The sequence below is a fragment of the Stegodyphus dumicola genome, chromosome 11 (genome assembly GCF_044657685.1).
Source record: "Stegodyphus dumicola isolate Sdum_Otavi_A_Nest chromosome 11, ASM4465768v1".
NCBI lineage: Eukaryota > Metazoa > Arthropoda > Arachnida > Araneae > Eresidae > Stegodyphus > Stegodyphus dumicola.
Genome location: NC_140778.1, coordinates 116,458,883 through 116,482,860, shown reverse-complemented (window position 1 = coordinate 116,482,860; position 23,978 = coordinate 116,458,883). Strand labels below are relative to the sequence as shown.

At 28.6% G+C, this 23,978-nt stretch overlaps 1 protein-coding gene across 2 annotated transcripts in view; it reads right to left on the bottom strand.

Annotated features, from left to right (window-relative positions):
• LOC118183561 (uncharacterized) overlaps positions 1-23,978 on the bottom strand; it is a 130,795-nt gene that overhangs the window by 25,364 nt on the left and 81,453 nt on the right. For both annotated transcript variants that reach the window (XM_035353155.2, XM_085827127.1), the window contains exons 16-21: positions 22,503-22,551; positions 20,232-20,293; positions 18,688-18,856; positions 12,364-12,493; positions 6,387-6,443; positions 2,467-2,543 (exon numbers count right to left, since the gene is read on the bottom strand). In XM_035353155.2, the coding sequence (XP_035209046.1) occupies positions 2,467-2,543; positions 6,387-6,443; positions 12,364-12,493; positions 18,688-18,856; positions 20,232-20,293; positions 22,503-22,551 (544 nt within the window). The remainder of the gene's footprint in view (positions 1-2,466; positions 2,544-6,386; positions 6,444-12,363; positions 12,494-18,687; positions 18,857-20,231; positions 20,294-22,502; positions 22,552-23,978) is intronic.

Sequence of the window (23,978 nt, the reverse complement as noted above, 5' to 3'; positions counted from 1 at the left end):
GACAGAGTACCCGGTACGAGAGTAATGGGTACAGACAAGTACCCGGTACAAAATACCGTAAATAATATTACTCAAGTAACCGTTACTTTGAAAAGTACCGAAAACCGATTTCAAGTACTGAGTACCCAAGTAACGATTTGGAGTACCGAAGTAACGAAATACCGGAGTAACGGTTTTCTGTACCGGAGTACCCTAGTAACGGTTTACTGTACCGGAGTACCCTAGTAATGATTTGGAGTACCGAAGTACCTTAGTAACGATTTGGAGTACCAAAGTACCCTAGTAACGATTTGGAGTACCGAAGTGCCCTAGTAACGATTTGGAGTACCGAAATACGCAGCTAACGATTTTGCGCACTGAAGGAACTCTGCCACGTCACCACGTGTTTGACTTTATCTGTACGGAGTAAGATTTTGAATATCAGAAAACATGTCAACTACGGAAGTGTCTGATGAGCAGACCATTCATGGACACAAGGAGCGCATATCACCATTTCACAAATACAACCAGATACTACTGTCCTCGTATCAAAACCGAAGTGAGCTGAACCCTCATCGATCCTCCAGTAACGAATACCGAAATACTGAGAAGAGACGCATATTTTCGTTACAAAGTAACGAATACCGAAAAGCACCCGTTTCGGTACAGAAGTAACGAATACCGAAAAGTATCCATTTCGGTACAGAAGTAATGAATACCGAAAAGTGCCCGTTTCGGTACAGAAGTAACGAATACCGAAAAGTACCCGTTTCGGTACAGAAGTAACGAATACCGAAAAGTACCAATTTTGGTACTGAAGTAACGGGTACTTGGACGTACCGATTTTCAGTACCCGTTACAAAATACCCGGTTCGGTAGTACAGACTCATCACTATCCGTTATACATTAAATGCATGCATAAACGTATTATGTGCATGCGTAAATGCGTATATGCATGGGTAAAGGTATTATGCGCATGCGTTGACGCATGCGCAGAAACTTTTTAGCTTTGAGGTCCGGATTACAGATCATTCCGGATTAAAGACTTTGTACTGTAAACGCACACACATTAAGACATTTCTGAATCTGGTCCTGATAGCAAAATGGCACCTCAGAATATTATATTTCTAAACTTCTCATGTAGCAAGTATATTAGCCACTTTTATGACCGGCAGCACGTCTAGGAATACTTTATTGTAACAAATATCAACTTCATCATGATTTTATCAAATACATATACTAAATTCCAAACATTAAAGCTACACACTGGAAGTTTATGTTGCTATAATACCCCAGTCCCAAACTACTCCCATTTTCTAGATATATACACTCAAGCTCATTTCTTAAATTTTCATTAATTCTACAGACACTTACATGTTGGTATTATATTTGCAGACAGTCACAGCTCTGAATATTACTCAACCATGTCTTGGTAATCTTTATATATCATTCAAAATTAGTACTGTATATTATAAAAGGATTCTTGATGCAGATTTAAATAGTAACAATGATACAGAGCTTTCAATAAAATTTCTTTTTTTGAAAAGATATACAGCCGATATCAGTGGCATACCATTTCTTTTATTCAATAGGAGTAGTTATGAATAAAAATTTCAATCTTTCCTAAAACAACCATGTGTTTATTTATGTTTAACACCAAACTAGTGTTTATTTATGTTCTCAGAAATACTGGTCATTTTTGGGAGGATGTCATCATGACAGGAATGATTATATTTTGAATGTGAAGATTACTGATATAATTTAGACTGAGTACAATAACGGTTAATATTCTTTGATAAGTTTTTGAAAATGAGATAAATAGGGGAAGTTAGAATGATTATACCATGATTAATAAATATTTTCTTAATCTGATGATTGCTAAAAATGGCAGAACTTCTGAAATAACCCCCAAATGACAGAGCCGAGCCATTTTGCCACGATATGAAGTACGACCTCATGTGGTATGAATGTATGAATTTTCTAATTAAGGAAGTATTTTGATATTTAGGGAATTCACATATTCATCAAAATGAGACAAGTCAAGATAAATCCCAGAAATACATCTTTGACATTCAGCATATTTATCAGTCATCAAAACTGGACTAAGTAGCCTGTATGAATTTAATGTTTTTGTCTTCAATCTTTTGCCATATTTTTTTCTTCAGCTCAAGTAGGACTTCACTCTACCTCAGCTCATGTAGAAGGAAATATAAAAAATGCCACTCAAAACTTAATTATTTAAGCCAATACAGCATGAATGTTAATATAATTAGCTACTTGTAGCAGATATATTTAGTGCTGTAATTGATACCTCACTTTTTCTTCCCTAATCATCCTCTATAATATTGGATCTGTACTGAATATGCTGTCATATTTTTGTGACTATCTTAATATTATATTTCTCAATCTTTTATGTATTTGCAAAGTATGTCCTATATTAGAGTACTATTTCACATATTTGCAATTTAAAATATGAAAGTTAATTACCCAACAATGATGCTAAAAACAGGCCCATCTAAAGGAAGTATCCTTATTCTTTGATCTATATTGGAAAGAATGCGTCCCTGAAAAACAATTTCATTAGTAACATTAAATGATGAATTTATCAAATCTTATCATATAAAGTATGAGCCAAAAGTTCCCAGAAATTTATTAAAAATATATTTTCAAGACAATTTTACAAAATTAATCTCCTTTGAAGTAGTCTGCTGCTGCATTTGAAGCATAAGTTTATTGATGTTCATCATCATTTTAATACTTGGAAGTATACATGAAAACAATTTTCAGTCATTTCTTTCAGTACATCCTGCATTACCTTTTTAATATCATCTATTACCTCAGATATTTTCTTCTTCAGCTTCATTTCCGTTTTTTTGGGGGGGGAGGGGAACTGCAGAGAGTAAGCTGAGTCATTAAAAGAGTGGGAAATGACAGCCATATATGTGAAAGTCAGAATTTGGCATACAAGTGAAGAATGAGCTGGTACACCGCAATGGTGGTCATCCACATACTTTTTTCCAGATCTGTGACATTTTCGTTAAACCTATTCTCTAAACTGCATATTTCAAAACATTCCATTAATACAGCTCCTTCACATTTTGTCCTTCTAGGATAGCTTCCTTGTGGACAAGCCTATTGTTCAAAAAGGGAAGAAAAAAATCAGCATGGTTTTGAGTTACTCCAGACATGACATATGTTATTCAATTATAATGAATTCAGTGAGTCCCACTGAGATGACTGCCATTTCCTTTCAGGGTCATAAATATATATTTTTGTTTCACCTCTAACCATGACCTGAAGTTTCAGTCCTTTTCACACCATTGTTTAAATTCTGGGCATATTTAATTCCCTTTTTTAATCATCAGAAGACCATGAATTTTGCTGCAATGCATCACACTTGTAGTTTATCCATTAAAATTTGCCTACAAGTTTTGAAAGACTGATTAAAGGCCGCATAAAGGTTTATTAACTGTTAAATGGAAATCCTCATGGATTTTTTCAGAAGTTCTATTTTATTTAAAAAAAGAATATTCGTAATTCCCAGCAGACATTCTTCCATTTTAAAACTACTTGAAATATTGACAAATTGGAGTATGAATATAGTTTCCTCCCTAAATGCTTGTTTTAATATTTGGTAGGTCTCTGCTGCTATTTTCCCATTGACTTGCAACAAAATTACATTCAAACTCCAAGTTCCTTCCAGTTAATTATAACACCAGTCATATAACTTAAAAAAAAAAAAAAAAAAAAAAAAAAAAAAAAAAAAAAAAAAAAAGTGTAAAATAATAGGGTTTACTGTGGCATAGCTACCTCACTTGAAATATGAAAGCTCAGGAGGTTCTTCTGTGAAAGCTGAAAGTTTCTGAGAGGTTCATGAACTGTACAATGCAGTTATTTTGAAGGATCTTAAAGCTGAATTAAATTCATTTTATAATGCATGAGTCAGGTTACTGAACTATTTATAATATGATGAAAAATACATTAATACTTAATTAGAAATTTTACATTTTTTTCCCTTGTAATTTCCTTACACTTTTATCCTGGGAAAATCCAAAACATGGAAGGAGAACTTTTAAACATGATGAAATTTAAATTAACAATTAATATATATACTATTGTGTGGATAAATTTGGTAATGTACTATATGCAGATGCAAAACAAAATTAATCCTCTGAGTGCCATGACCAGCTTTATCTGGTCATGAGATTTTTTGTCACTTGGTATATATTAGCTTAAAATTTAAGATGTTCTGCTTTCTTAGTTTCTTTAATAATATAAATGCCATCTTAATGAATGGAAGTTTATGAAAATAGAGATGAAAGTAAGTAATTATACAAATTTAGCTAATAAAGGCTGTTTAAATACAAATCTTCATGACAGATCCCCAAACCCATGCTGCTCAGAGGGCTAAATGCAAATATTATTTATAGAGACGAAAGAAAATAGAGACGAAAGTAAGTAATTATACAAATTTAGCTAATAAAGGCTGTTTAAATACAAATCTTCATGACAGATCCCCAAACCCATGCTGCTCAGAGGGCTAAATGCAAATATTATTTATTTAAAATGGGTGGGACCTTTGTAAAAAATTCTACAAACATCTACTGTAGATTAAGACAAATCAGATCAAATTAAATGGTAACAGATAAATTATGCTGAAAATGTAGGAATGGAGGAATGGAATTTGCCTAATTTAGGTTTCTTTAATTCAATAATTTTCATTTATTGCTCAGGAATATTTTTCTCAGTAAAGGCTTAAAATTAAAAACCGCAAGACGCGAAAAAAAACTGGAAGCCTCACAATGAAACAGAAGAGCTGGCAGTTATGCCAAAGGTATAATTTATTCATGTTTCTCAGTGATACTGTAGGTGACATCTGGTAGCAATATTAGCATATCACACTCCATTGAGACAGATCAGTATTTTACAGGTTATTTTGGCTCATATGTTTTATATGAAAAGATAACAAAGTACTTAACCTGAATGAAATAAGTATAGTACCTAAAAAATAATAAATTTAATATCTAAATTTCTTTACTTATTATTGTTGGTTAATTTATTTATTTATAACTATTAGTAACTTGATTAAAGTTTGTTTTAAAATCATTTATATATATATCAAAGAAATCTTAAAACAATAATATAAGATGGGGAAAAACAACATACCAAGTAAAACTGAGTGACATTTAAAATATATATATATAAATGTTTCATAAGAAAAAATTAAATAAATTTAATTTAAATACAAATTTAAATAAATATTCTTTGTGCCATTGCTGCAAGGAATGACATTTAAATTTAAATTTTAACAAACACGTATAAAAGTAAAAAAGCAAATTTATGTCAAGTCCAAAAAAAAAAAAGCCAAAATAAAGAAAAAAAGCCAAAATAATTTTTAAAATAATTTAAAAAAAATGTGCAAACATATAAAAGATTTAATTTCCGAACTAATCTACAATATCATTTAAATTCAGAAGCATAAGCAAATCAAGTGCAAAACCAATCCATGAAAATAAATTCACTAATTTAGCAAATTAAAATTAAACTAAACAATTTTTTTAAAATGCATATGTGAATGACTGTTGAGTAGGCAGGAGACAGACTTATCAAGGGGAAGTTGCCCCCAAACAAGGGTTTCTAAAATACAAGACAAGGGTTTCTAAAATACATTGGTTTCTAGATTATTTTTTTTTATAAAAAATTAATTTTTTTTAAAAAGTTTAATTTAATACTTGACTTTACTTGCTTGTTTCTTAAAAGACTTCATTAGTATTTTCCTTTTAGAACTTTAATTCTTAAATGTTAATTTCTAAGGGTACCACTTTATTGGTATTTCTTTTTACTTTTGGTTTTGACTTTTACCCTTGCCTGCATGAATGACGAAACACGAATTGAATGATTGGAGAGTTAGGTTTGGAGGCAACTTCCCCTTGATAAGTCTGTCTCCTGCCTACTCAACAGTCATTCACTTATGCATTAAAAAAATTGTTTAGTTTAATTTTAATTTGCTAAATTAGTGAATTTATTTTCATGGATTGGTTTTGCACTTGATTTGCTTATGTTTCTGAATTTAAATGATATTGTAGATTAGTTCGGAAATTAAATCTTTTATATTTTTGCACATTTTTAAAAATTATTTTGGCTTTTTTTCTTTATTTTGACTTTAAATTTGCTTTTTTACTTTTATACGTGTTTGTTAAAATTAAAATTAAAATTTGTTTAAATATATATATATATATATATATATACTGACTGACACAGATTTTATTTTAGCAATAAAATATCCAACTTATTGAGCAACTTGTATTATTATGAGTATTAAGAACAAAGTTTTCTGCAGAAAGTTTTTAAAAACCTTTATAAGAGTTGATAGTATTAAATCACTGAAAAATATAGCCAGCACATACATTATATGAAGGTGCAGTGAAGGAGCAGTCTTTCAAGTTTAAAATGCATAAGGAAGGCTGAAAATGAAAATAAAGAAATTTTAGTTCTATTAACAAAAAAATTCCAAATCATTGCAAACTGGTCGCGAGTCGTGTTGCAAAAACGTTGTAATATGTCGTCTTTAAGATGCCCAGATGTCCGCGTAACTGTTTTGTAACTGTTGCAAAGACATCTTTATTATGTCTTGAGAGGTTTTTGTAGCATAGATGAGGTTTTTGTAGCATAGATGTCATTATTGCATCTTTCGCAGGTGATATTTTGGTTGTGAAAGCATTGTATCATGATATCTTAACGACACCTTAATGTTTGCAAAATTCCACTTTTTTGCAATAGTTGTGAAAATGTCGTTATTATGTCCTTGTGTTACATATTGATTTATGCAGAAAAATAAGCTTAATAATTAATATATTTTTCTTCTTTTTTAAAATTTTGCATTCCTTGTATTTTTCAAAAAGTTAAATATTTTATCATTTCCAGAAAACCAAAAGAAAATACAATTTTTTCTCTTTAGACTAAATATGCATAATTAATAATAGAATTAATTTATTTTCAGTACTTTAAACTATATTTTTTAAATAACTTAAATTCTAAGTTACGATTATTTAAGATTTCATCATTTTTTTTCCTTAAGTAATTATGAAATGAGTACTTATGAAAGTGGTTATTATAGATATACAGTACAAAGTCCATAATCCAGACTCGTTGGGACTTCAGCGATTCCAGATTATAGATCATCAATTTAAATCTGGTAAGATGGCATGCAGAAATTATACAGTTAAAAATATGAAACCGTAATTTATGAAATAAAGAGCAATTATGATCTAAATAGTATCAAATTTTACAAAAAAAAAAAAAAAAAAAAAGCTTAATATTTATTTGTTTACATTATTAAACATTTCTTTCAATTCACGCATAAGTAAAGTTTGTGGCTTTGAGGTCTGGACTACAGATCATTCTGGATAATGGATGTCCGAATTATGAACTTTGTACTGTATGACATTAATAGTAGGTTTTAAGTAAATAAAACTCAATTAGACACGAATAAAAGTAACGAGATATATGTGGGTAAAAAAAGAGCATTTTTGATATCAGCATTATCACATTTATTTCTGTTAAATCTCCGAGACATTGAAAATTGCCTGTCATGATAAATTAGGAAATGGTTCTTAAGGTAAGAAAATCAGTATTTTACCTGAACTCAAATATAAATTTATTTGCGTTTCACAGTAAAAAATATAACCATTAACTTCTATATCTCCAAGATATGCAAATGAAAGACTGTATAAAGTAGTAAATAAATGTGTAAAAATATTTCATACAAAAATATACTTAAATCTAATAACTTCCCATATTCATATGTAAAATGAAATAATAACCTAACAAACAACATGCATGACAGCACTATTTAAGAAAAAACATGAACTAGTAGTGTTTGAAAGTATAAATAGCAGAAGGAAGGTAAGAGAACTAAAACTTCCAATTAATAAAAAAAATATTTGTGTTTTTTAAATAGTAAGCAATTAAAAATGCAATAATTATGGATTGCAGAATTTACTAGTAATGCTGTTTTTTTTAACACCGTTTCTTTCGATCATATGTTAATGTATTCACTTATTTTTAGTTTCTACATTTTAGAATAGTGGTAGATTACAATGATTATTTCAAGCCCTTTTTATAATTTTGTACAGAAATAATTTAAATAATATAGTATACGATAGTAAGTATGTTAAAGTAAGTTCTTTGTTAAATATAAATAGCACACGATGAAACTTTTTGTTTCTATTTATTATGAATTTCTTTGTTATCACAAGCACATAAAAAGTAAGTGAAGAAAATAGAATATACTTAAATTTAATAAAATATAAAACCTAATTTTCAACATTCATTTATTGAGATAATCTAATAAACATACATAAAGGCAATATTTAAAAAAACGCGAATTACATAATGTTTAAAAGAACAGATACCAAACGAAAAGTAATAAAACTGCAATTTGCAATCAATAAAAAATATTTAGTGTTTTTAATATTACACTATTAAATATCACATAATTATAGATTAAAATATTTCACAGAAATGCTAATGTTTCCTTAACACTAGTTTTTCGATCATACATTTCATACACTGTTTAAAATCATTAACCTGTTCTACATACTATACAAAAGACAATATACAGTCAAAAGTCGTTAATTCGGACACCCATAATCCGAAATGATCTATAATCCGGACCTCAAAGCTAAAAACTTTCTGCGCATGCGCCTCTTTGGCACATGCGCACAGGCGTTTTACGCATGCGCGTAAGACCTTGACTACTGCGCATATGCGTGTGCGCAAGTGCAGAATACGTTTTCGCCTGCGCGTTTAATGTATAACGGACTGTGTAAGCTAAAATTATCTAATTATCTATTTCAGTTAATGTTAATGATTGCTTTGTTCCTTAATCTTCGATTTGGATCTCGCTTATTATTTTTTGCAGACTGTAAGAGCAATTTTATAAAAGTAAACTTGAACTTTCGATTATGTCAAATAGAATTTCCGATGCTGGAACTTCCAAAGGATCTACAAAACGAAAGTATGTTTCGATATCCAACAAACAAAAAGTGGAATTGCTGCAAAAATGGATTAAGACATACAGAATGTGACAGAGAGGTTAGTGAAAACGAAAAAATTTCGATTGACAAGTTAGTCGGTATTCTCGGCACAGCAATTAACGGGACTTGAACAGCGCAACTTTGTAAGTGAAAAAAAAATTATGTCTGTTTATAGAATTAAAGAGAAAGTATTAGCACATAAAACGAAGTAACTTAAACAACTTACATTGAAAGAAATGTTTAATAAAGTACACAAATAAATATTAAGCTTTTTTTTGTAAATTTTGATACCCTTTAGATCATAATTGTTCTTTATTTCATAAATTATGGTTTCATATTTTTAATTTTAGAATTTCTGCATGCCATTTTACGCGATTTAAACTGATGATCTATAATCCGGAAAAATCGATAATCCGGAATTGCCGAAGTCCCGACGAGTCCGGATTAACGACTTTTGACTGTACTATAGAATATGCGTTATTATTAATTTTAATATATTTCTTCTTGCTATTACATATATTCAAGTCATCTTCAGCAGTCATATTAAGTACTGGTACCAGTCTAATTTTTTTGTAGTATTTTGAAAATAATGAACATGCCATAACAGTCTGAATTGTTGTTGCTTCTGTATTAAAGTGCCTTAACATTGTATGTTATTTTTGGTTTTATATGAATTAATTCTGAAAACCAACCTTTCAATATGAACACAATCGATTAATATGAATGATATACTATACAGCACTTAGGAAGTTTTAACTGAAGCACAAAGCTAATAAAGAGTACCCAAATATTGCACCGCTGGAACCACATAGATTGGAGAACACCACCATATAACTTTTTAACCATCAGAAACACATAAAACACCAAAACACAACGCTATTTCATGAACACTATATTCCCGATTAGCATTGTAGCATTTCTTGTAGAGCAGATATTCACAAACAAATTAAGCACAAATTCAGCATTCTCACAATGATTTCTTCTCAATTCAGAGGCTTACAAACAGAAGCTCACAGCAATGGAATTTCACTCGCTGAAGGCAGTTGAGGTAAGTAGATACAGAACAATGAGAAGATTCACAATGCATTCTTTGTTTGACAGCGCATTACATTTACTTTTAATATAAGCAATATTATTTATATCAGTCATTGCTTGACTCAATTTCAAACATGAAGTCAGTCTTTTCAAATGCCTTACAGATGGCATTTTTATAAATTACTTGAAAAAACTGCTGGAATCTCAATTAATTGTGCAATTACTTGTTCGAATTTGGCAGCTAGCCAAAGAGCGCAATTCTCGAGATGTTCATTTAAACATCCAGTAAATAATGTACCATTCTACTTCTCCTGACTGTTGATGAGTTTTCCATCATATATATTAGACAGTCGTTAAATACGCATAATCTTTTAACGTTGGACATTTTCTCGAAATTCTTAAAATCGCCCTATTTTTATCTGTGAATACATCTTCATGCACAATCGTATCTTTGTGAAAATTGTACTTTTTGCACTGTATGCAGTAAAATGTTTCATATAATGCCACCATATTAATTCAAATAAATTCGTCCTTCAAAAATAATAAATAAAGTCATATTTCAGTAGTGAAATAATTGCTAATGTGATTTGCATTGATTTCGGAAAAATGACTTTTTAAAATATATAAAATGCATAACTTAATAACTTACTTTATAGTTTCATTTTTAAATATTTTGCTATAATATTTATAAAAAATATTTTAAGTATTAATTATTTTAACAAAATTTTAAACAATTATTAGCATGCATTTTTAGTACTAATTAAATTTAATAAATTTATTTAATTTAATTCAGCGATTTATGATGCTAATTAAAATTAATAAATCAAAAGTATTTATATTAAATTTATATTTCATTAGATGAATCTACCTTAGATTAATATATTTAGATGAAATAAAGTAATGAAACATTGCAAAGTAAATCTTATGCAGACTTCAGATTCTTGAAAGGGCAGATTTAGTCTCTTTTCATTCTAAAAGTAACGTTGATGAACTATAAAAAAAAAATGCTAAAATGACCATGTCTAAAAGCGGTCATATTATGACATTTCAGCGATGTCGACAAATTGTCAAGACTCAACGGCAAATATTTTGCGTCTTCGCAACATTGTAAAGACGTCGTAAAAGTTACCATGACAACTTTGCAACCTCTCGGACCAGTTTGCAATGTCACGTGCTACTTGGGATTGCACTTTGTATAACAGTATAATACATATAAACATATATAAGTACATAGTTATTTTAAAAAAATTACCAAATTTTATCTGGCATGTTTTTAAAATAGGATAAATCAGAGCTTAAAATATTAAATATTTCATGATATTTTACAAAAAATACCATAGATCGGTTCATCCCAATGCAGAACACATGAGAGGGATTCAAAAATGGACTTGTCCAGAGTTTAAGGCAACAAAGGACATTCAAATTTTAAATTTCATTTTTCATTCCCAAGAATAATGTAAGTGATGTAGATGTAGAAAATTTTTTAAACTGTAGTACATTTTATAAAGAATTTTTGCCATAGACTTGCAGATTTAAATGGCTGATACATTATGCTTTCCAGACTTTTTTGCACATGTTAGGCAACAAAGTCATTTTATTTTTTTACTGCAGGAATGAAAAACACATATATTCTTCTTCCCTTGAATGCCAATAGCAGCTGCTTTCAACTTTGTTTACATTTAGCAGTGTGACAATGTTCATTTGCTTTATGCTTATTATCTTGTTAGAAATTGAAACATATGCTATGATAGATAAGTATGCTATGATAGTAGTACGCTATGATAGATTAGTACTGTTATGTGTGAAATGTAATGGTAAGTGATGTTTTTTACAATATTATTTACAGAATCTGACATAGCATATAAAATTGATTCTATTGACAACTGAAAGCCATGTTCAAGTTGTGTGACTAAAAGCCTCAAAAATGGCTTCTCATTTCTATTCAATTAAGATCAGTAATATATTTCTGAGTAAAAGGAGTATAGCTATCAACATTAAATACATGTATAGTTTTTATGGTTTATGCTACTAAAAATCTATATTTATTTGAACAACAACTACAGTTAAAAGAGAATAATTGAAGAAAATGTATAACATTATCATGAACACATAAAAACAATGTATAACATTATCACGTAAAAAATAAACATTAAAGTATGAATTCCTAAATTAGACATTTTTGCTAATCATATTTTTAACCAAATAAATAAATAAATACAAAATTTTCCACTTGCTACTGCAAATGTAATTTTGCTAAAGGTTTTTATTTATAGACGGCAACATATGTGATCAAGAAGAATATAAAGATTACCAAAGTCTCTAGTGGAAGCAGATCCTCAACATTATGATGATTATGAAGGCATATATTTACAGCAGCTATATTACTAAAATGCTCTGCTTTTAAAGGTTCTTTTCTATCAATATCCACAAATAATATTTCGCTAAAATTCAGAAAGAAAAAAATATAAAAATTCTTTTATCATGCATTGTAACAGCAATTCTAAATATTAAAAGTTCTCTCTTGATTAATATGTTATAAATAAGTCTTAAACATAAAACAACACTTTTAAGTTGTTTTCCATTAAACTTTTATTCAGAAAATATTAATAGTCATAAAAATATCTGGCAAATATATGGAAAGATGAAATAATTAATCAGGTTACAATGATGATATGGTACTTACGTATTATCGCAACCAGGTTGACGCTATTCGTAAGTTTTGATGCTATTTGTAAGTTTGAGTAAAAAAGTATGAATAGAAAGACAATATACATTTATTAATTACAGATAATTTTAATACAGTTTTTTATATTATTTTCTTTTAAAATATAAAATAGCAATTAAACCCTTCCGGTTTCGAATTTGAATAAGCTGCAGAATTATTTTTTCGGCGGAAATCTTTTGGCTATTGCTTTTAGCACTGATTAAAAACCGTATTCGCCATAACCATGTACATGTCGACTTATTTTTACTTAAAAAAACATCCCAGAATTGCACAAAAATGGCATTGCACACACTCTCCACTTTATCCATGTACACTGCTATTTTTTCATAAATTACAAAAATTTGCACGAAAATGCAGGAAAATTTTGTGAATCTCCACATGCTCTTTTTACAAAACTACGTATAACACGTAAGGTTGCAGTAAGTAGGGTTGCCAAATTTCGCAATTTATACGAATTTTGACCTGGTTGCGATAATACGTAAGTACCGATGATATTTTCAATTTAATAAAATCTGGATTTATTACAATCAAGAAATTTTTACATGAATTTTGTTATGAAATAATATTAATATTAACCACTTGTTTACAGACTCATGTTCAAAACTACAATTTATAATTACATAACAACATGTATTACTTTCCTTTTATGATGACAATTCTAATAAACATTTAAAAACTTTACTATGTAAACAAGTATCAAATTACTATATAAACATTAAATTTTTACCATGAGAACTTAACAACTGTTATTGAACATAATAAATTATGATACACGATGTAAAAAACACACATCATGTATGATAATTTATTACAAACAATTTCAATTATTAGAGGATTTTGTAATAAATTGTTTTAAAAAGCTTCTTATACAGAGTAAGCTTTTTGTAGTGCATGGCAAATATATATAAATTAAATATATGAAAAATGTCTTAAACTAATTTATTTATCAGAATGCTGGAGAGAGAAAAACAAAATACAAGTATTATAAAGGCATTCACTAAAAAGTCATGCTGCCCAAATTGACTCTGTCATTACGTATGAAGCATCTTTCAAATACTAGTGAGACATATATGATACATCCTTTTCTAATATGCTTAAATATGTGTTTGGCAACATGTGATTTATATAAAAGACCTGAAAATATTTAAATTAAATCTTCCCAAAATGAATTTGATTTTTTTTTTCAAGAATGGTTTTTCTTCTCTAACATCTAATGCTAAATGATTATTTTGCATGCATTCCCCAATGTCAAAAAAATATATGGAAAAATCAGATCACTTAATAAAACTTGCAATACTTGAACTATGTTATCAGAGGGTTTTAGCACACAGCAGAGCCCCAATTATCTGAGGTAACACTGGGGATGCTTTCTGTAATTTATACAAAATCATGGTTAATCCAAAAGCATTAAAAAAGACACAGGAATGAGCAATAAGCTGTATTATAATTAAAAAGAAATATTATTAACAATTTACTTAGATTTTAAAGCAGTTTCATTTGGAGAATAAGTTCATTTGTTTATGTAAATTAAATCAGCAATCAAAACGCGTTTCTAAAAAGAAGGAACAAAATTTTGTTTGTATTGTTCTTGTATTCTGTACTTTTGCATTATAAAATAAAATTCCTAAATATTGTGATACCATCTGTTATTATTATCCCATTTATTTTTTCTGTTATCCCACACAGTTTCTTCTTCTTCTTCTTCTTTTTTTTTTTTTTTTGGTATTTCCCATAGCAATTTTCCTTTATTCTGATGATTTATAGTAGGAGTTTTATCATCATTCCACAATAAACAAACATATTTTTTTAGACAAAACAGAGTTAATCTACAGCTTGGTTAATCATGTGTTGACTGTAATTTCTGGAGAAAAAATCTGCAAAGCAATTTTCTTCTTTTATTCCAATGTAGTTTAAGTTGTAGAGCAAATGGAGTAACAGCATCTTTAAATTGTCACAACAATGTTTTCATTCATACATCCGTCAGTAAAAAAATTCTTAGCTTATTAACAGATTCTAATCAAGTTTGATCCACCTCGCTCACCAGATCTCTCATCAGATGCAATTTCAATCTGCTCTCAGTACAAGATGGACTTATGAAATTAACATTTTCTAACAATTTAAGCTAGCCAAGACAGGATGATGATGATCTATGAATGCTTCAGAAGTTCAAAGCCCATAATCTGTACGTATAATTTTTCATGAATATTCAGTTGAGCTATATAAACCAAGATTTACAAAGCATACACTTTTTAATTTTAGAAATATAGGTCTAATTAAGTAGACATAATTAAAAATATTATTTCACGATTTCACACAATTCTTACTTAATTTATTGTCTGCTTTATATCAGTGTAAACTCCAATATATTTTCAAGCAACTATCACATAAAATCATAAACATAATTAACACAGTGTTATACAAAATTATGTAACTGAAGTGTGTCTATTTATGGTCAGAATTACAAATTATAAATTGCTTAACCTTTTGACGCGCGGTGGTCGCACCTTGAAGCCACCAATTTTTGATTTTTTTTCTTCTCTTCCTTCCGAAATTTTTAAGTGAAAATCAATTGATTACTAATATTTTACCTCTAAATAACACAAAATGACTACAGAATCATACATGTTTTAGGTCTTAGCACTTCAAATTGGATGCCTTTTAAAATTCGTTTTCAATGAGACAAAATAACTTCCTTTTATTAATATAAACAACTTTAAATTTCAAAAGTTATTCATAGCACATCATGATTTCTATCATAAACAATAAAAAATAGCAATAATCAAACTGCATATATAAAAAAAACCCTCTATACATATGGCATTTGCTTTATGGTTTCAGGCCCGACCATTACCCCACTAAAGCATTGTGCCACAATGCTCTAGAGGCTTGATGGTCGCGCCTTGAAACCACTGCTCTTCACAATGGCGTTTGCTTGCTTCTCAAATAGGAATGTTTATTTTTACCCAGATATAGATAAGGGGTTTTGAAATCACAAAGTTATTTTATTACTAAACGATACATGTATCTGTCCAGTAAAAAGGTCTTTCTTTTCCAGACACTTGCTCCCCAAGCTAGTATTGTGATTTTATAAATTATTTCCTGTGGTTTAAATTTAATGTAAATATACTTTGCTGTAATTAAAAATAGAAATTGCAAGACGAAATACGAATAAAATAATTATGAATGGGAAACGAATGATCCGTACCAAAGGCAAAAATACCCCCCCCCGGGCCCGACTAACATTAAAAAAAAAAAAAAAAAAAAAAAAAAAAAAAAAAAAAATTCATGTGCCAGATGAAAAGAAACTGAATAACGTTGAACGTATACCAGTGAAATTTAGATTCAATCAGTGTACATTTTGTAGCACAAGGAAGAAACATCATAGAAGAAGATACATGTGCGAAACGTCCAATGTGGGTTTATGCATGTATCAAAAAGACAAAACGTGCTTTGAACAGTGTCACTAAAAATATTCGTTCTTTGAAATAAAATAATAAATAAATAAATAAATAAATAAAAATAAAATAAAAAGAGAGTCTTTTTTTATTCTTATTTTTTTAATCCATGCAGCCAAACGTCCTCATTATGTAGGTACTTATACTTTCACTGCTATAGAAAAATTACATAAATATTTTTTATTTTTTCTGACGATTTAGTTTGTAAAATAATGTAAAAAATATATATACAGTCAAAAGTCGTTAATCTGGACTCGTCGGGACTTCGGCGATTCCGGATTATCGATTTTTCCGGATTATAGATCATCAGTTTAAATCTCGTAAGATGGCATGCAGAAATTCTAAAATTAAAAATATGAAACCGTAATTTATGAAATAAAGAACAGTTATGATCTAAAGGGTATCAAAATTTGCAAAAAGAAAAAGCTTAATATTTATTTGTTTACTTAAGTAAACATTTCTTTCAATGTAAGTTGTTTAAGTTTTGCTTCGTTTCATGTGATAATACTTTCTCTTTAATTCTATTAAACAGACATAATTTCTTGTTCAGTTACAAAGTTCCGCTATTCAAGTCCTATAATTGCTATGTCAAGAACACCGACTAATTTGTCAATCGATATTTTTTTGTTTTCAATAACCTCTGTCACTTTTCTTCGCTTTCGGAAGCGAATTATAATGACGAGGAACTTGTTTTAAATCATATCAAAGACGGAGCATATCGAGATGAAATACTACGTTTGGTAAGGAATTATAAGCCAAAAAAATAAAAACATCTGCGCTGAAGATAAGGATAGTGCTGACAAATCAACTTCCAATTCATTAGGCGCCCGCCGCCGAGCAACGTGAAATTGATAAACAGATTTCGGATTTCAAAACATACTTTCGCTTTAGATCCTTTACATACTAACAAATATATATCGGAAATTCTATTTGATATAATCGAAAGTTTAAGCTTACTTTTATAAAATTGCTCTTACAGTCTGCAAAAAATAATAAGCCGGATGCATTTCGAAAATTAAGGAACAACGCAATCATCAACATTAACTGAAATAGATAATTAGATAATTTTAGCTTATACGTCCATTATACATAAAATGCGCACGCGAAAACGTATTCTGCACTTGCGCACACTCATATGCGCAGTCGTAAAAGGTCTTACGCGCACGCGTGAACGCCTCTGCGCATGTGTCAACGTGGCGCATGCGCAGGAAGTTTTTAGTTTTGATGTCCGGATTATAGATCATTCCGAATTATGGGTGTCCGAATTAACGACTTTTGACTGTATTATGCAATTATTACATGAATTTTTTTAAAATTAACTATGGGCAAAAGTAGATTGTAAGACCTTTACGGCTGCGAATATGCGTGTGTGCATGTGCAACATACGTTTACGCAAGCGCGTTTAATGTATAACAGACGGTATAAGCTAAGCTAAAATTATCTAATTCACTTAATGTTGCAGATTACGTTGTTCCTTAATTTTCGAATTGGATTCGGCTTATTATTTTTTGCAGACTGTTAGAGCAATTTTATAAAATTAAGCTTGAACTTCCGATTATGTCAAATAGAATTTCTGATATATATTTACTAAGGATCTATAAAGCAAAAGTATGTTTCAAAGTCTATTAAACAAAAAGTGGAATTGCAGCAAAAAATGAATAAAGGCATATCCTTTGTTTATCTAAACTTTGTTTATCTTTAACGCCGCGGTGGCGCACAATGAATTGGAAGTTGATCTGTCAGCACTATCCTTATCTTCAGGGCAGATGTTTTTATTTTATTTGGCTTATAATTCCTTACTAAATGTAGTATTTCATCTCGATGTACTCCGTCTTTGATATGATTTAAATCAAATTCCTCGTCATTATAATTCGCTTCCGATAGCGAAGAAAGTGACAGAGGTTATTGAAAATGAAAAAATTTCGATTGACAAATTAGTTGGTATTCTTGACACAGCAATTATAGGACTTGAACAGCGGAACTTTGTAACTGAACAAGAAATTATGTCTGTTTATAGAATTAAAGAGAACGTATTATCACATAAAAAACGAAGCAACTTAAACAACTTACATTGAAAGAAATGTTTAATAAAGTAAACAAATAAATATTTAGCTTTTTTTTTTTTGTAAATTTTGATACCCTTTAGATCATAATTGTTTTTTATTTCATAAATTATGGTTTCATATTTTTAATTTTATAATTTCTGCATGCCATCTTACCAGATTTAAACTGATGATCTATAATCCGGAATCGAAGTCCCAACGAGTCCAGATTAACGACTTTTGACTGTATTCAATTTGTAGTTTTTAGTTAAAAAAATTATAAAAATAATATTGCGTGTGTCAAAGGGTTAAAGCACAGACTAAACACAATAATTAAGTAAACACAATAATTAAGTAAAACATTAACACAATAATTAAGTAAAACTGCATAAATAAAATAAGATTAAACTTACTCTTTTCTTCTAGGTATAAAAACACTTAAAGCTTTAATAAAATTTTGGGCAGTGGCTAATTCCTGAGGAGTTGAAATTATAACAATAGGAGTTCGTGTGAGGACTGAAAACATAAACTTCTCAGTGTCATCAAAAAGTTTTAAAATTTCCAAAAATGCTTCTTCAACACCTACAAATAAAATTATTTCTGTTTAACAATTTATTTAACAATAATATTTGAAAAATCTCATTATTTAGTTATTTTTGTTATCTCTTTTAATTTCATGATGGACTTTATCATAAAACATAGACTATTCTTACTATTATAGTACATAAATTAACAAAAGAAAATGATTATTTATTAATTTTTAGAACATTTAATAAACTAATGTAACTTAAAATCTTTCTGAAACAGATCTCATTTTATGGTTTTTTTTTTTTTTTTTTTTAAGTTTATAGAATGCAGTAAAATAGAAAAGAAAGAAAATTACCTTAAAATATAGCAAAATTTCTCCTTCTAATCAGCATAACAACAGAGAACATGTGGCATTTTTTTTCAAGGACTTCCAATTCATATGGCAATGTAAATTTAGTCATTATAATCACATTTTTTTAAAAATCATTAAAGTAAAAAAAAAATAGGAATCTTATCATCATTTAATCATAATGTCTGTCAATGAAAAATTCAATCACTGAATTAAAAAATTAGCAGATCAATTAGGAAATAGTAGCACGACTTCCCAAAAAAAAAAAAAAAAAAAAAAAAAGTTAATTATGCTAGAAATTGAAAAATCTATTTTTTTATCTGTTTGTTGGCATAGAGAACAAAATCTTCAATGGCCACTTTCATTATTGAAAAAGGATATAAGAGAAAAATTCAGGAAAAAAAGAACTACACTGAATTTTAAGAAAAAGTTTGTAAGATATTATGTTGTCACTACAAATGCCCAGGTCTGAAATAATAATAAAAAAGGACTCATAGAAGGAGATCAAGAATTAGCTTAAATAAAAAAACAAAAACAAACTAAATTACATAAAACCACGCAAACCTTATTAATTATATTAATCTTATTACTTCTTTTTACTTGTAAATACAAAAGGATATATTAAAAAAAATTATATTTTCTCCTGTAACACATCAATTTTGTACCCTATTTTTAATTACAGATTTATTAAGATAATTTAAGTTTATTTTATTATTAGATTAATTATCAGAAATAATTCAACACTTTAGAATTAACTGATATTAAAATAGTTATGCTTTATATTGTAAAAGTCCAACCTAACATTCCTACACATCAATTTGTTTTTAGGCATCTGTTTTATTTATTGTGAACTAACTTAAATATTTTACACTACATTGAGACTACATAAAAACAATGCTTTTTGCTAGTTCATATTTATGTTTTTTAGTTTCTTTTAGTCTTGCAATATATCCTGCATATTTGCAACTCATAGACAGATATATATGCACACAATTAGTTATATCATTACAAAATTATTAGATTTTTCTTTTATAATATATTCAAACATTTCATTTCAGAAATTTTAAAATAAAAAAATACCTGGATTTTTTTCCTTTAGGCTACTTAAAACATCCCATATTGCATCTAGGCTGATGACATGTCTAGGAAGCATAAAAACATGACATGATAACTGTAGTTATATAAACCGTCAATAATCAAGTTGAGTATAACAGGATTGGTTTTTAAATGTACTATAATTTATCAATTTTATAATATAATAATACAGAGATAACAGTACGAAAATACTATTATCTCTGTATTAACCCTTTGCGGCACAGTGTGTCTGGTCTGGACACACCTAAAAATTTCCTTCTGTACACACAGAAAAATAGAATGAAAAAGGATTTATCGCTTACTCTGAACCTTCTTTATTTATAGTAGATGGCAACTCAACACAAACCAGTCCATATATTTTAGCTATGTTTAGTTTTTAAAGATCCTCATTTTTCAAAGAAATCTTCCAGATTTTTTTTAGGGTATAAAAGGAATTGTTTGAAAAGAAATTTATATGTTATTTTTTTTTTTGGCTGTATGCTAATCTCCTTATTCTATATTAGTTTTAAATTTTTACCTTGAAATCTTGCCTAAAATCAAACGGCGAACCCTAGGTGTGCCCAGACTGGGCTCACCGATAATCTGGGACAACTGAGAGTCTGTAATCTTTGTTTCTCCGCATCTCATCGGTCAGTTCATTGACAACAATGCTCGTTTCAGCACTCTTTTCGAAGCTCTATTCAATGTGTCACTTTGGACACACCCACAGAATTAAAACGATAAATGCTATCTTCACAAAATTTTACTTATATACTCCTCTAAGCCTAACTAGACTGCCAACCTTTTTTTTTTTTTTTTTAAATCATCAAAACTCCGACATTAAAAGGTAGTATGCCAGAAAGAGTTAATATATTATCTGATAAATTATAGTATTCAGAGCTTGGATTAAGATTATATTTTAGTGTTGTTTAAATAAAATTAAAAAAGAAAAAAGAAAACTTTGCAATTTCTTACCATTCTGCAATAAACTATTCATTTATATGTTCTTAAAACACACACACACACACAACAACAACAACAACAACAACAACAACAACAAAAAAAAAAAAAAAAAAAAAAAAAAAAAAAAAAAAGAGAGAGAGAGAGAGAGAGAGAAGGGGGTGGGGTAGCATTTAGTATGACAAGTGAAATGACTTTGGTTCTAAATTCTAAACACCTTTCTTTATTTTGCTCAATAATTTCATTAAATGATTACAACTTATGCATAAATATAAAATTAAATTTTACATTAAAATTTTTTAGCTGTGTTGTAGCTAATTCCATACACAAATTCAAATGCATAATATATTTAGTCAAGTGATCAGGTAAAGAATTCAGAAAATCGCAAGCGAGGAATAATTACCTTTTATGGATAAATAAACAAATCTATTAATTATTAGATTTACAATGTAAAAATTGAACTGTATCTCTTTAATTGAAAAGCTGAAAAAGTTTTCAGTGTTTACTAACTACAAATTTATCACACAATCCTGCACACAAGCAAACAGTCTTATATGTATCTGTCTTTCCATATATTCATATGCATTCTGCAGATCTGAGAATGTTAATTTACTGTTTTGTGTGATGCATAAAGCAACAGCAAAACACGAATCCATTGCAACACGCATTCTGTAAATAATGGTTAATAAATCTTAAATATAGCAAACTTTTTGAAACATTTACAATATATCATAAAGCATACAATATTTATCATTTAATGTAAAATTTTCTCAACTAAAACCAGAATTAAATTTACTAAGCCTGTGCCTCTCTTTTGCTGTATGAACGTTTTTCACGATGCTCTTAGTAACTTTCCATCACAACAATCTAAGTTATAAATAGGCTTATGATAATATAGTATATATTCATAAAACACTACAAATACATGATAAGATGCTGGTTTTAGCACATGACATGTTATCCTAATACATAACAATGCAAAACTTAATATGACAGATAACAACAGGCAATAATGCAACACTTATACAACAGCTAATAACACAACAATTATACTATAAATTAGTGATAGGTATTAGTAAAATATACAACAAGCAAAACACAATAAGAATAAGATATACTAAGCAGAATAACAAAAGATGACTTTCATGCATCCCCAATATTAAAATAGTGACACAAAATTTAAGAAACTCTGTTTTAAACAAATTAAGAATGAGTATAAATTACAAGATTAACGGAAGGATACTAAGTTTCAAAACTACAATAGAAAGCAAGTTTAATTAAATTTAAGCTAGTAAGTTTAATTTAATTTAAATATACCTGCATTGATTTTCTGTAATAGTTTCTTCATCAGTCGAATATTCATTACCTGCCAAATGATGCATACATAAAATTTAATACAATCAAATTTAGATCAAACACTGCAAATTAAAAAATTGACAAATTTTAATTATTTACATTAAAAAAGATTTAAGATTTTTAAATGCAAATATGAGGTTTTGAATTTTCATAATTATTTAATACAATAAGATTTAGTATAAGTTCGATATTATAGTTGAATCTGAATTTAATTAATCTCACTGGAATGATGATAAAACTTGTTGAATTGAGATTATTCATTCAGTTTAGAAATATTAAAACAGATATATATATCTATATATATCTATATCTATCTATCTATCTATCTATAATATATATATATGCAAATGAAGCACAAAAATTATGTATTTGCAATTTGAAACTCTCAGTAAGTATAACAAATGAGAGATATTTTCTAAACAAAGGTGTAACTGTAAATTTCTTTTAAAAAAACTTTTGAATAAACTATTATTTATAAAAGAATTCTAATACTGAAATATATATTTCAAAAACTTCAAACTTAATATGTCTTTATTAATTTTTTTCAGAAAGCTTGTAAAATCTCATCACTTATTACTTAATTCATTATAAACTTTTTGAAGTCTGTTAAACAAAATGAGCAACTATGAACAAGATTTGATAAATTCTCTCCCCATTATGAACATCAATAATTATATAGTCTGAAAATTAAAAGGTCTCAGAAACTTTATTTCATCCCCCTTCTTTTATTAATACTATACTTACTATAGATTGATTGCATTTAAATGTGTCATGCAATAAAATCCAGCTTTTAATAAATCAATTAGTACTTCTGCTTGTATGTTCTACTATGTTCTACAGGTAGCACAATTTTTGGGGGTATGTATTGGGTCATATTTTTGGGGGTATGTATTGGCCTTCGCTTTTTTGCCACTAGATGGTGTTGATGCCTATACATCCGGCAACACTCACCCGATTGTCTCAAATGAACATGTGCTTAAAAGGTGATATTCAGCTTCCATTGTTTGTGAAGATAGTTTTTGAATTCGTTGCTTATGTAAAAAGTTATATGAATTAGGAACTGAGTGAAATATCTGAAGAAATATGCAATGTTATGCTTTTTTTACTATAAAAAGAGAGAATTTATCAAATCTTGTTCATAGTTGCTCATTTTGTTTTACAGACTTCAAAAAGTTTATAATGAATTAATTAATAAGTGATGAGATATTTTACAAGCTTTCTGAAAAAAAATAATAAAGACATATTAAGATTGAAATCTTTGAAATATATATTTCGGTATTAGAATTCTTTTATAAATAATAGTTTATTCAAGACTTTTTTTAAAAGAAATCTACAGTTACACCTTTGTATAAAAAATATCTCTCATTTGTTATACTTACTGAGATTTTCAAATTGCAAATACATAATTTTTGTGCTTCATTTGCATATATATAAATA